Source organism: Vitis riparia, chromosome 2, assembly GCF_004353265.1.
Source record: "Vitis riparia cultivar Riparia Gloire de Montpellier isolate 1030 chromosome 2, EGFV_Vit.rip_1.0, whole genome shotgun sequence".
Classification (NCBI taxonomy): domain Eukaryota; kingdom Viridiplantae; phylum Streptophyta; class Magnoliopsida; order Vitales; family Vitaceae; genus Vitis; species Vitis riparia.
The window spans coordinates 10,587,446-10,600,012 of NC_048432.1; the positions used below are offsets into that span (position 1 = coordinate 10,587,446).

The 12,567-nt window shown below is 33.8% G+C and overlaps 1 protein-coding gene across 1 annotated transcript; it reads right to left on the reverse strand.

The window, feature by feature from the left end:
* Positions 1 to 5,193: 5,193 nt before the first annotated feature.
* Positions 5,194 to 7,916, reverse strand: LOC117905746 ((R)-mandelonitrile lyase-like). Its single transcript, XM_034818629.1, is given in 4 exon segments — positions 5,194 to 5,910; positions 6,000 to 7,164; positions 7,167 to 7,514; positions 7,722 to 7,916. Coding segments are annotated over 4 exon segments (1,644 nt in total). The 5' UTR covers positions 7,813 to 7,916; the 3' UTR covers positions 5,194 to 5,870.
* Between the last annotated feature and the right edge of the window lie 4,651 nt (positions 7,917 to 12,567).

Genomic DNA, 12,567 nt, shown 5'->3' on the forward strand with positions numbered 1-12,567 from the left:
TCACTGGAGTTAGAAAACTAAAGTGATAAAGAATAGAGACAAAAATAATGAGCATAATCAATGTAAACTATCAACTTCCACAGCCAACACAATTCATCTAGCCTCCTCCAATAACTACCATCTAAGTAAAAAAACTTTTTTTTTTTGGTTAAACCAATAAAATGATTACAAAATTACTACACATGAAATAAACTAGCACTTGGGTTGTGATAATTCTAACGACATGAAGCTCAATTTCAAAACCTAAGCTAGAAAATATCTTCATATAAATAAAGATTGGATTCAAACTTAATCAACGAAAAATCAAATGAAGTATGTTCCACTATCGACTTCCTTAAAAGCTTAAACTATTAAGATATAAGCTCATAATATAATAGATTCTAAAACCCAAGTTAAAAATATATTAAGAAAGTTGATATGTCGTGATATCTCGCCGATGGGGATTCAAATAAGCCTAGTTACCACTGGGCCAAGTTCTCACTTGTTGATATATGTTTATAATAAATATCTTAAAGTTCGTTATTAAAAAATAAATTAATTAATTCTAATTATTTTATTTAATATATATATATAAACTACCATTATAATTTTCATCATAATTATTTTTTAATATCATTTATATGATAATTAAATATAAAAAATATAAATATTAAAAAAATCATATATGCATCATCATTTATTTTATATTATTGAATGCATTTAAATTAAATAAATTATAGTTTTAATATTAAATGTATCATCAATTATCTCATTAATCCTATTTTAAAAAATTACTATCACTTCACTTTTAAATTTTTTATATTTATCTTTTTAATTTTATTTAATTTTGATGTTTTTATTTTAAAATATTAAAAATATAAATTTATTCAAAAAATACTAAAATATAAATAATAATAATAATAATTAAGTTCTAATATTTTATAAAGTAAAATTAATTTGATTAGATAAATAATAAATTATTAATACCGCTATTTCTTGCTTACTGATATTTCTCTTTAGTTATATCTATGTCAATTACATTTAGAAAATAACTTTAAACATGTGGATTTTTAAGGTTTTTCCAAATATTTCATGAATTTTGAATAATTTTCATCTTATCGAATATTTTTTTTAAATATCAATCGATATTTCTTTAATATTTCTGACATATCCATAAAATCAAATATTTCAAACCTGACCAAAGAATATATCAATCTTAATAGTTTATTATTTATCTAATCAAATTACTTTTAATTTATAAAATATTAGAACTTCATTATTATATTTTTATATTTTAGTATTTTTTTTTTGAAGAAATCTATATTTTTAATATTTTAAAATAAAAACATTCAAAATTAAATAAAGTTAAAATAATAAATATAAAAAAATTAAGAGTGAAGTGAACTAATTTTAAAAAATAAGATTACTGAAATAAATTATGATACATTTAATATTAAAATTATAATTTATTTAATTCAATTGCATTTAATAATATAAAAAAATGATGATGCATAGATATTTTTTTTAATATTTATATATTTATATTTAATTATCATATAAATGATATTAAAAAAATACTTGTTAAGAAATTATAATGGTGGTTTTTATACATTTATTAATTAAATAAATAAAATAATTAAAATTAATATATTTATTTTTTAATAATAAACTTTAAGAGATTTATTATCTACAACTACATACTTTAATAAAGGAGAAATAGGCCTGGTGGTAACTAGGTTTGAACCTAAGTCACTTGGCCTAGGTTCGAATACTGGTCAAAGCAGGCGAAGAGGCATTAGCATAAATGCCAAAATATTGGTGAAAAATTGACCTACCGACTTTCGGTATGGAATGTCGATATTTCCTTTTTGACAATTCTTCATGTCTATTTTTATTATTTTTAAATTTTTTTAAATATTTTTATAAATTTTGAATAATTTTTGTCTTATCCATATTTTTTATATACCTGCATTTATGTACAATTTTGATATATATGTATTTACCGTTATTTCAAACCATGATTAAGATCATAACCAACCATGTATACTCCTTTGTGAGGCTCGCCCACGAGATGCCGTTAAGCTACTTTCTTAAAAGCTTTATCTACTAGAATATAGACACAAGTATACTAGCCTAATATTAATATGTGTATGTGACAGAATCCAACAAATTCAATTAACCTGATACAAACTCAAGAAAATAGGATATAGAAACTGGGTACTGACAATTATATTCTCAACTCTGTTGATAAACAAAATCAACCAATGGCAGTTTGGCATAGTTGTGGAACTGGGCCTAATCAAGTAGTTCTAGCAAAATGACCCCTGAGCACCATCCTGCAAAGAGTGGAAGCCATTTGCCATGGATAGAGGACACTGAGTGGTGGGTACTAGAGGTTTATGTGAGCTCCTTCTCCCTTCCTTCCCTGCTCAACCACCTTCTTCGAGCTCCATTGAAAGAGAGAAAAATGAGAAATTGCCAAGCTGTTGATGCTGTTATACAAGTCATATTGGACTGCCTATAAAAGAAAGATAAAAATAAAAAGTCCTATTGGACTAGAGGCGCTAGTGAGAAATCATAAGTATGATTGCTTTTCTCACCACCGCCTCCTTGTCTCTGCCCAATAACAGCTCAAAAAGCAACAATTCTGTCTGTTAAACCCTCTTCAAGATTCTCGGCCCAAACAACAGTCTTGATCAGCTGACACTCTTTATCTTGGCTAAATTCTCAGGCTTATCACTACTCAAGGTTTACTGGTTATATTTTTTTCTATTTTTTTCCCCTTTCATTAGTGCAAGCTGATTGAGTTATGCGACAGTAGTTTTGAATTTGATTCATAGGTCTTGTGTGGCCTTTGGATTAAAGAGGGCATGAAATAATCATAGGCAAAGCAAGATGCAAAGATGAAGAAGAACCAGCCAAATCTGCAGATAAACCAGTGTGGGTGAAACAAAAACAGGGCATGAGAGTGGAGATAGTTGCAAAAAGATCTGCAATGAAGAAGAACAATCAGGTGGATTTCATTAACCCATTATTTCCAGGAAAATGGTTATTTAAATGGATCAGTGATTTCTTGAATAAGATTTTCCAGAAATCCACGAGGAAGGAACTATAGTTCCTTTCCTGCATGGAAACCTTTTTCTGTTCATTGTTAATCACCAATTCACATGCTGAAATGATTCAGACAGGACATTAGAAGTGCAGAAATGCATGCAGGATTGCTGAAGTATAAGAAATGCAAACCCATTCAATCAATGTGGCGATTGCTTCCTCTGTTTATTGTTGTTTAACAGTTCCAATGCCAACACAACTTGAGCAAATGCAAACTAGAAGTTTTTTGCAAAAATCTAGCAGTTCTATAATCTCCTAAAATCTGCGGAAATGGTAGAACTTTCTCTGATAATAAGGTAACATAAAAATATGTACAGCTAGAAGCTCATAGTCAATAGAAAAATTCATTCCCTAATCACTTCCAAGCTTTTCAGGTAACAAGACATGACAGATCTGTGTAAGGAAAATCGTAGTATTTTAGAAGATGGAAGCTGATCATGTTTCTAATCTTATTTTTTATGAATCAAGAGACAGAAAAGCACAATAAATTGCATCCAAAATAAACTTCTTAACAAGTGATGATCAAGATAATACATCCACTGGGATGAGTCAGTAATGTAAAAGCTATATAAGAGGGAAAGAGTTCCACATCTAAACTCGATTACTTCATACACACAAATCCATCCAAAATCATTTCCATCATGATAAACTGATGATTTCTGTAGTTCTTACCTGCTTCATACATCAACAAACCAAATACTCCAACCTTTACAATTTTACTAGAGCTAGAGCTAATAGAACTAGTTCCAAAAGAAAGCAAAAAGGAAACCGAAAAAAGAAAGAATCTCACAGTAGGAGATACAAAAAAAGTAATTACTGATTCAATGAACAATTGTATCAAGTTGGTGTAGCTAAGAGTTTGGCCAAACATTGTTAGATACTTAGATTCATAAATCCAATTTTCTGCACAACATTTTTCAATTAAGCTTACTGCAAAATGTTAGGTCCTTTAGATTCATATTTTCTGTTTACAAAGAAATATCAAAAAAAAAAAAAAAAAAAAAAAAACAGACTCCAGCTTTATATGATATGAAGATTTTAGCAATTTCATAAACTCAAAAACTATAGCTTTTCACTTCTCACAACATAAGGATACTACTTGTTTAGTTGTTCATTAATGAATATTGTCAATTCAATTTGTGCAACATATATGCACTTGTAACAGGCCTTGCCTGTGGCAAGCAATACAGGTGTTCTGCCGGTTTGTTGTGTTTGTCTGATTTAATCCTAGAAAATCCCTACTCATCTATGTGCTACCAACAATTAAGAAATTAAATTTACCCATTGAATTGCTCTTATCAGTGATTTCACTAATCATGAACCATAATCAGCTTCTTGAGGGAAATTAAAGGAAGAAGTGAAATAAGAAGGAAAGGAAATTCAAGAAGCAGTTTGACTGAAAATTTGTGTCCAAGTAGTGTTCACCAGTCAGCCACATTCATTTTTTTTATTATATTGATTTGGAGTTGATTATCCTGGTTACCAAAAATTAGTTCGATGTTGATTGTATAAATTCCCTTGGTTGAACACAAATTCATCTTTTTATTATCGAAATCTAACGTTGAGTTTGTGAACATATTTTCTTAATTCATAGAAAATTCATTTTGGGGGCTATAGTTTAATTTATTACAGTTAGCACTCCTTTTGGCAACTGAGGCTTCATCATATAATTTTGAATATGCATGACTGTTCCTAACCCAATTATATGATAGGAAAAGTAACATAACAGCTCAAGATTCAAGGAAATCGATAACAATTGTATCAATCAGGAAGAAGAAAGAGAAAAAGAGATGCTTGAACATGATGACATTTTTGTATTAATAATTTATCAGTGAAAATCACGTGATAACACCAACATATTTGAACTATCATGCACCTAAGACCATAATTTCTAGACAACATAGAAAACAATAAAAGAACAAAGTGTGTAACATGATTTCCTTGTGTAATAAACATCAATCCAATGTCATACAAACTGAGTGCTTTTCTTGAGTAGTTTGATGAGCAACAGAACCAGAAGTGTGAAATAAATAAAAAGATATTGAAAATTTCTATGGAAAGGGAAAAAAGGGAATAGAAGTTCCACCATTTTCTCCAAGAGGTCCTATAAAATGGTGGCAAATCCAATCAATTTCTGTTTAAAGTTCATCAATGCCTCTTGCATGAATACATAAAGATACAAAGTAATCTGTCTGCTTGTGAACATTACCAAGGAGCATAATCACGATTTGCATGCATTCAATACTGTTTCCATCATCTGAGAAAAACCTAAAAGATTTCCCCAGCATGTCTCAAAGTTGCAATCAGAAATCACCATGCTCAAATTCAAGATGGGTTGTTCCAGGTTTATTTAATTTTTCAGAGACAATTCCACCATCTGAGTTTTTTGTTGACCACATGAAAAGGGAACTTGTGACTTGACACAGCCTCTGAAACATACACTAGAGTAAAAATTCATCCGAGACTTATGCAATTTTATTTTCAAGTATTCAGTCTATTGACAGAGCTGTTGTATTGTGCTACCATACACTCAAAAACATTTTCAAGTTTTCATATTCTAAAACATTTTCATACCATACACTCTTTGAATGAAGAAGTTGAGAAATGCAGATCTCTTAGTGAGCCGTTTTGCCTCTATCTGTACAGGGAATTCATACCTATGAGAGGAAAACCAAATATCATAGCAGAAGGAAAAGTTAAAAGTAGCAAGGTAGTGGGCCATATACTGCAGCACAGTAAGCTTCAAGGTCCCCTAGGCTTCAAAGGGTGAGCAGTAGATGCTATCTCATTCGCTCTTTGGTTATTTTTATCCCAATATACCTGTCAAACCAGGCCAACAAAACAATTAAATTTCTCCAATAGCAGTTTCTCATCCAAAAACCAGGGACTTAATAAAAACCAATCCTTACCGTCCAAGCATCATTAAAGTAGCCTGAGGATTAGTGCCTGGTGACACATTGAAAGCTGAACCATCGACAACTCTAAGAGCATCAATGCCAAGGACCTGGTGATCACTATCAACCACCTTACCCACAATGCAGCCTCCATGATAATGCCATATCGTGCTAACTGTTCGATGGCAGAACTCAGCCATCTGAGCATCATTGGATTGGTTAACAGGCAATGCAGGTCCAACAAACCTGAAATCTTGACCCCCAAACCACTCCCTGAACTTGAACTCCTCCATTGAACGACTCCTCAAGACATCCCCAACCTTGCGCATGCCACTTACACATCGTTCCAAGTCAAGTGGATCAGCAAAATAGTTAAACCTGACAAGTGGGTTCACCTTGATATCTGTGGATGCGAGTTGAAGAGAACCACTCGAGAGTGGCCCAATTATCTTCTCCATGAGGGTGGCCACAGTGAGATAGAGGGGAGAAGAAGGTGTCCGAATGAAAACAGAGCGGGCAGGAGATGCAAAAGGTATGACATTGGAAGCTGCTTCAATATAAGCCCCTAAATTAGTTATTCCCACTACTTGTATCAATGAATGCTCGAGGGGAATTGGGGAAACAATTGAAATACCATTTCGGGGGTTATCATAGAGGAACTGCCCCACATAAGGCAAATGATGCACCACCGGAATTCCCCACGAAGAGAGATACGGCCTTGGCCCAATGCCGCTCAAGAGCAGCAGCTGAGGAGTCCCAATGGCCCCAGCACTCAGTATCACCTCTCCATTTTCCCGAACCATTGCATGGTGGTACCGCCCAATTCTATCACGATACACCACCCCGATTGCAGACTGCTTCGACCCAGACAGGGCTGAAGTAGGGGCAAGGAGGATTCTTTCAACACTGGCGTGGACTGCCACTCTGATGTTGGTGGCTTTGGCATAGCCAAGAAGGTCAGCGGCAGTGTGCCGCCTGCCGGAACTATCAAAAGTGGAGCCACCAATCTTGGTTCCCACGGCATGATCAAGAATGAAACCCCTGTATGGATCAACACCAGCCTCTAACAACCCGTCCCGAACTGCTGATTGCCAGTTCTTGAGCTCCGGCCTAAAGACCACCGCCCTCTCCACCCACTCATACGACTGATTGACAATGTGGAGGTCCCATTTCATCCCTGATTTTTATAGAAATCTTCGTCAGCTCTGCTGTAGAAGCCGGCGTTGATTGCGCTACTGCCGCCGAGAACCCGGCCTCTGGCATTGGCTACGCCATCTTCGGACGTGAATGTTTGAGCAGGGGAGTCGTAGGGGTCGGCCTCCATGAGAGAGGTTAAGAAACCATCTTGGCTCATCAGATTGGGATTGGTGTAAGGCACACCACCACGTTCCAGAACCAATACTCGAAAGTTCTCCGACAGCGTCGCCGCCAATGGGCACCCGGCAGTTCCCCCGCCGACGACGATGTAGTCATAGTAATCTTCCGGCGGCATCTCCGTAGCATTAACTACAAATTTAGAGTAGCTCGGACCTGCAATGGAAAGGGTTTGTCAAGAACAATCAAGAATCACCCTATTTGGTTTCCCAGAAAACTGATGAAAGAAAACTTGCAACTCAAATTGACGTCAATAGAGCCAATGCTCGCTCTACTTGGGCTTTCCATTCCCTTTTCCTACAAATTATCTGGACAACCAAACAGAGAAGAAGAAGGAACAGAGTATTTTGAATATAAATATACCTTGTGGAAACTGTCCTCGAGAGAGGTGGTGGAGGCTAAAAACAATGAGTAAAGCAAGAAATGAAGGAGAAGACGACATGGGTTTGGCCATTATTGTGATGTGGTGAAGAAAGGCAGGGTTTCTTGGTCTTCTTGAGAGAGAAAACACCTGTGAGAGGGAGAGAGAGAGATTCTGGTTGGAGAGCTAGCTGTATACCGTGTAACTGTTTTCGTTAGTATGGCGCCTGTGATTTTCTCTAACGACGTCGTTTCCACCTAAAAGGCAATCTCTAGTGCATGAAACTACATCGTTTTATTGACAAACATTCCTATTGGTATTTTGAATTCTAAGTTGCTGAATTATTCTTCTTTTTCGTGAGAAAAAAACTTAAGAAAATTAATCTGAGGCTGGGATTAGTGTTTGGGGTGATTAAAAAGGATAAAATAATTTCTAATTTGGAAAAATAATCTTACGTCAATATTAATTGTTGAAAACTCCAATATGCCCTCAAGTCAAAATGCATTATTTCACTAATCAAGCCTAGGCAAGAACCCAAAATAATATTTGGTATTTGGAGTTCAACAAATCTCTAATTCTTGCTTCAATTCCCAATCCCCAACTTGAGAAGCCTTTTGAAATCATCTATAGTCCATTGGAGCTTTTGGAAGCATAATTACATGCTTCTTGTAGATTTGATGTTATAGAACTCTAACCCTTATCTTCAACATTCATCCTCAAATGTATCCCTAATGGCCATTTGAAGAGTAATATCCAATAGTTTTGGGATTACGAATAGCTAAGGTATAAAACAACTAGACCCTTAGGTGGTCACTATAATTGCTAATTTAGATATGATTTCAATAAATTCTTATTTATTGCGGTCCTCTTACAAGAAAAACTTTAATTTTTGTATTCACTGAGGTTGTAATTGCAAGTGAAGTGGTGTAATATAATAGTTCAGTCTTCTTGGTTTTGGACAAACTCATATCATTGATGGAGTTGGACCTGACAGTATAACATTCTAGATTTGTTGGACAATTATTGGTTAGGCTTATTCATCCTGGAATTTTTGTATTGGACATTGGAGACAATGTTAATTTTATGTTCCTAGGTTTCAAGAACTCTATAAAGATTAATAGTGATATGAAGTTGAGGCAAATGTTTAGTATATATGAGAGATTTGAGGAAATTAATTGGAAATGAGAATGAAAAGGTACCCCCTATTGGTTTAGTGTCTACTTCTATACTTAGGTTACCATCAAAAGTTAGAATTAGGCCTTCTTACATTCCATAAAATGGAGAAGGGCGAATGTTACAAACTAAGGAGGGGCTTTCGATGGATAGAGTAGATATGGACTATGGATCTAGTAATGGCAACAATAGATGAGGAAAGTGATGACCAAACTAGTGACATCAAATAATGAAGATGAGAACATTGTACACAATGGAAGAGACTAAATGGTTGATCATTTTTATGATCATGAATCAAACTATGAAATTTTGTGTGCTAGTAGTAATGCAAGTGGAATAACATTCAAAAGATGGATTGGTGGTAACATAGAGTTGAAAAAAGTTTGGTTTTTGTTGATATACCTACTTTTAGTGAGATGTTGAGAGATCTATGTATCTAGAAAGGATTTGAGGTAGCGATGACATAAAATGAGAAAGTAAGGGTGACCATTAAACATGCATATGAGAGAAACATATGGCATATACGTGCATCTCCTACCATTGATAATATGTTGTCCATGATCCAATCTCACATCTTTGCTTTCTTGTGTGTGGGTGTGTAGGAATACTAATGTCAATTCAACCATGATAATAAAAAGGATAGGCAATAGACTAAGGAGTGAAGATAACATGGAGAATGGAAGCTAATAGAATGCAACTATATTAGATAGGATGGAAAACAAGTGAAGATAACATAAAGTAACATGCAATGTCATATAGCAAGCTACCAACTTATGCAAAAGTAGTGAAAAGGACAAATAGTTGTAGTTTAATGAAGTTTAGTGTTGATAGACCTACCCTCAAGCCAATCTAATATTTAAATGGTCATTCTTATGTTTTAAGATAATGAATATTAAATTTTTGAGTGTTTGTAGGCCATTTATTAGTCTAGATGGCTATCAATATTTGAATGGTTTATATGGAGGAGTCATATTATTTGCTATAACATTGGATAAAAATAATGGTTTGTTCCTACTTGCCAACGTTGTCGCTAAGGGTGAAAATAAGGATGGTTGGAGCTTCGTTGTGCATTGTCTACATAATGCAATTGGTGCCCATTTAATTCACGTTTGTTGGATATTTATGATAAATAGACAAAAGGTAGTAATTGTAATGAGTATGATAATATGCACTTTCTTAGCATGATGCAAAGTTTTTTTTTTCATTAAGATGACACTAGGATGAGTATATTGATTTGCACTATTGTTAATGTGACATTAAACATTTTTTTGTATTGAAATGACACTTCAATTTTTACCCTAATATTCACTTCATAGGACTATGATACTATTTTTTTTTTCTTCTTGAATTGACAATTTCAAGCATAAAATTAATATGCACTATATATAATTATGATAAACTTTTTTTTTTTTTTAATTGAAATGATACTTTAATTTTGACATTGATATGCACTTCACATGGTTATGTTTCTAAGTTTTTTCTCCCTTGAAAATAACATTTCAATGAGTATATTAATTGGGTTGGTGTAATTCAACAAGGTATATTTTTGACACTAAGGTTTTTTTTTTCATTGAATAATATGCTTGAACTATATATTGACTTGCTCTCTTCCATATAGGTATTGTTCACTTGGGGACTAATTGACTCTTATAACTTTAAAACATGTTTATATGATTAAGAAGAGTCTACGTACCACATTCTTGTTGTATCCCATAGGAGTGTAGAGTTATTCAAATAGACAAACACCTTTTGTAAGGTTAGACATTAGGGTTGTGAATCGACTTGATCTTACTTGAAGAGCATTATTAGATTCATCAAATACATTGAAGCCCCCACCTCTAATGTGCCAAGATTAAGGAAGAGTCATTATGCAGAAGATTTTGGGTGTATGAGACTTCTAGAGAATTCAATCTTTAACTACATCGAAAGGAATAGATTTGGGAAAGTCCAAATCCAAATTAATGTTTTTAATTGCATATTATAAATCTTGTTATTATTTTAAAATGCAATTTTTTAGTTATGCATAAAAAGGTACAAGAGATTCGAGTTTCCCTACAAGATGGGTCTTAATGGTCCCTGCTCGAGCTCACACACCTTGTTGACATGGTATATGAGAGTTGTATTGTCTCTAGATTCATTTTTATGCATAAAAGTATTTTGGTAATTATGTAAGGTTGCACAAGGGTGATTGAACAAAGTCTTTGGATTGATCTAATTGATTGATTAATTAATGAGATAATTTTATGAGGTTAGTTAATCAATTAGAACCCATTTTAGGCTAGATTAAATGACCCAAGTCCTATTTGGACTTAAGTAACTTAAGCATAATTAAGAGCCCCATAAATACCCCCTTAGAAATTATGGTTTCTAATTAGTTATCTTCTACCATCGAGAAAAAAGGAACCTATCCTTCATCCTCTTTAACTTTCCCACTAGTTAAGTGCCAAGTGTAAGGTTGAGTACTCATCGTGGTAAAATATTGTGACGTCTACGAGACTTCCTACAACAATGGTTAGAATCTTCTTTGAATAGAGTAAACACACTAAATCAAAGGTGGGCACACTAATCTTAAAATCTGAATCCTAATATTGTTTTTAAATACATGTTTTCCATTGTGCATAGAATTTATAAAAGCCTAGGAAGATTCACATGCACTTAACCTAATCCTAGTATAGGGAATAGAGAGATTCAGGATTCCCTACACCTTCCTCTTTCCTATCCAATCTTTGTTGCTTCATAGTTGGTCTCTATATTGGGGTCATTCTTGGTGGGAGTTTTCTCCAATGAGGGTAGTCAAGAGTTGAGGTTGGCTTTCATATCCTCCATGATTTTAGATTCTTTTCTAATAAAGCATAGTTTCGTTTTGAGAATATCCCATTCATTCTAGTAAGAGGTTATCTGGAAAAAAGCCAATAGAGATCAAACCTTTTAGTTAGTCCTTCTTTGAAGTCCATCACTACAATTTGACTTATTACATTCCTGAAATAAGGTTTTTAGCTTATTTTGTTACTATATAAAATGGATTTTATTAGGTTGTAAAGACAACTCCTAACTATTAGAATTTGAGATGGAGCTAGGTTATAACTCGTAGAACCACATGAGGGATGGTCCTTGCAAGCTAGGTAGGAAACCTTTGCAATATAATAGGTCATTTCCTTGCATTAGGATCATAATTTCTAAGATATGTAATAGGTACTCTAATAGGTCACAAATCCAATTAAAAATATTGAATTTAGGAATTATAAACCCCTTAAACACTTCATTTCTAAGGATAACTTCAATGAATGGTATGGAAGTAATTCCACACACTACTTGTAAGGTAAGGAGCTCCATATGATATGACAGTTGAATGAGATCTACCAGTCATGGCTTGTTAGACTCTCATTCAAGGAGATGACTCTGTTTGGTCCCTGTTTCCTTGACTTGACTTCTACATGACAACTCTAAGCTTGGGGAACTTTGGTTTTAGCTAATTTTGTGCAATTCCACCTTGAGTTAAGTGTTTTCATAAGTGCATTCCTCATTGAGTTTGTTCAACTCATTGAGCTAGAGCATTATCTCTTCCTTATCTCTTTAGAGTATTCTTTCCATGTCCTCCACCTACTCTTAGATCTACAATGACGGAGAATTGTGATGAGGGTGTCTACTATTCGTTCAAGTTTGAACCATGGCTAA